At 40.4% G+C, this 2,676-nt stretch overlaps 1 protein-coding gene across 1 annotated transcript; it reads right to left on the bottom strand.

Moving 5' to 3' along the window:
* Positions 1–1,210: 1,210 nt before the first annotated feature.
* LOC125133245 (vomeronasal type-1 receptor 4-like) lies at positions 1,211–2,215 on the bottom strand. Its single transcript, XM_047791363.1, has one exon. The coding sequence runs from the start codon at positions 2,213–2,215 to the stop codon at positions 1,211–1,213; it is 1,005 nt and encodes a 334-aa protein (XP_047647319.1).
* Positions 2,216–2,676: the final 461 nt, after the last annotated feature.

Below are 2,676 nucleotides of genomic sequence, written 5' to 3'. Positions count from 1 at the left end.
ATGTGCTGAACACACATGCATACACACACACACACACACACACACGTATGTAAAAGGCTGTACTTATCACCAAAAAAAGAATGAAAAATTGCCATGCGCAACAACCTGGATAGATTCTGAGGATATCATGCTTACTGAAACAAGCCAGAAAGAGAAAGACAAATTTGGTTGTTATCACATATATTCAATCTATAGAATGAAACCAGTGGATCAATAAAACTAAGAGAAACAGACTCACAGATATAGACGAGAAACCAGTGGTTACGGCTGGAGAGAGAAAAGGGAGTAGGTGTTAGATAGGGTAAAGGAGGGAGATCTTGAAACTACTAAACATAAAATAAACAAGCTACTGGGACAGATTTTACGGTACATGGAACAGAGCCAGTAGTTTATAGTAACTTTAAATGGAGTACAATCTTATAAATATTGAATTACTATGTCTTACAACCAAAATTAATATTATACTGTAAATCAACAAACTGCAAGAGAAAAAAATTTAAATTTAAAAAGAATGATATAATGAGATAGAGGTGCTTATTATGGAACCATAGCAATACATTACAATATGTGAATGGAACAGTAACTGGCACACACTCGATTTACAAATATTTTATGTCAAATATATTTCTATTTATAAAATCAGATGTAACTTAATTTTGTTTTTTTTTCTTCTGCAGCACTTCCCTTCAACCTTGTTGTCTCTACATGAAAATATTTAAACATACTAATCTCCCTTCAAAACCTCCTGTTTCCAATAGATCCTTGCCATCTATTGAGGATGTTATCTTTAAAATTCATAGCAGCTTCCCAAAGGCTCTACTGGCTTAGGGTGATTGGACCTCTGGCTCCACACCAGGCTATTGTCTACACTGAGAGGACATTGATTTCTTCACCTTCATCAATGACCCCTGCACACACGGATCCATGTTCATGTATACCTTTGTGTACAAGCCCACAACTTATTTCATTCCTGGGAAAAGATGTTTTAGATCAAAGACTACACAACTGCGCAGTTCACAATACACAGATCCTTTTGAATTATTATTCTGTAAATTCTGAATGCCTTTTCTGAAAGTATTAGAAACTCGTCAATCCGAGAATTCTTTACAAGATACGTGTATTTCATGACAATACGGTTACAAGTTTTTATTTTGAAAAAGATGTTCATTATGACCTATTCTCTCTTTTGAAATTCAAAATTTTTTAGGACTTAGAGATGAATGAGCAAGTGAATGAACAATTGGAAACTGTGCATTGTAGAAAGATATACAATTTGCATACTTCTTATAATAGCTGGTGATTTTGCATTCCTTATCCAGGCAAAGTAGAGACTGTGTACAGTGGAGTCACGGCTCATGAGCAGAAAGGGGCTCACTGTTGGGAACCACGCAGCCATGATTGCAGAAATTTTTACAAGGAACCAGCTGGGATTATCAAAAAAAGTCAAAATAACTTGAAAGATGGAGGAAAGAGTGTAAAAATAGACAAAGCTGCTCACCAGGAGAAGGATGGTTCGGGTAGCTCTGGACTCAGGCGAGGACCTGGGGGAGATGATGTTCCTGCGAATGTGCTGGACCTGCTGCTTATGTCTGTACAGGAGGAAAACCATGGAGGCGCTGGCCCAGAGCATGAGACCCAAACATGAAACATCAGGGAGTAACAGCAGTAATGCATACAATGTATCATTAGTTCTGTTATGACAAACAGCAGAACAGTATCCCAAATCTCTAGTCTTCGTTAGGTTTTTGTCACTCAATTTGCCATTTACATAGAGAGGAAAAATGACATTGACCAGCATTTGGAGCATCCAGCACAGGCACATCGAGGGAACAATGTGCTGGGGAGCTTTTGCTTTAAGCTCTGCCCACCTGGAGTTCTGGGGGCTGATCGTGATCACCTGAAAGACACTCAAGAGGCAGATGCTCCCCATGGACACTCCCCTCCCCACTCGGTGAAGAAAGAAAATAAGTTTGCATCCAAAATCACTGGGGGAAAATTTGCACCCAAATGCTGCCATGGTCTGGGGGACTCCTTTAGAGAGAAGGGCCAAGAAGTTGGCCACAATCAGGTGCTGAAGAATCACGTCTGTGGACCGTGACCTGCACCCAGTGAAGTAAAGGTTGATATAATGGCAAAGAAGGGAGAAATTCCCCAGGAGTCCAACCACAGTCTGTGTTAAGAAGATCACATCTATGGTCACATTCCTGCTGGCCATCCTCCCAGCTCACAGCCACTAATGTTTGTCTTGTGACTTAGAAGGTCCTGGGTGGGGATATGAAGCAGGTGCTGCATGTGTCCTGCCAGCTGAATCCAACAGTCTCCCCTGACCATTAATTCCCATTTAGAAAAGTTTACTTCATGTTTTTCCTGGTACTGGCAGCCTTGAAATTTTGAATGTGTGATGTTTAAGGGCGCTTACATATAAAGTTACTCACTGAAGAATCTCCACATGATTTTCACTTCATTCTTTACAAATCCATGAGCCTGGGACACCTGTAACTTTAATTCTAGAGGGAATGGTAACACAGAGAGGTTAGGTATCTGTTGACATGTGCTGTGTAGGGCAGAGTAAGGACTTCAAACTCTGTGCAAGAGTGTGGTCTATTAAACACAGGGCACTGACCCACCAGGCTCTGCCCCAAAGCTAGTTAGCTGTGCTCAAATTATGATCCAGAT

The sequence above is a fragment of the Phacochoerus africanus genome, chromosome 8, assembly GCF_016906955.1.
Source record: "Phacochoerus africanus isolate WHEZ1 chromosome 8, ROS_Pafr_v1, whole genome shotgun sequence".
Taxonomy (NCBI): Eukaryota; Metazoa; Chordata; class Mammalia; order Artiodactyla; family Suidae; genus Phacochoerus; species Phacochoerus africanus.
Note: the sequence above shows the minus strand (reverse complement) of the source record. Positions and strands in the feature narration are given on the sequence as shown.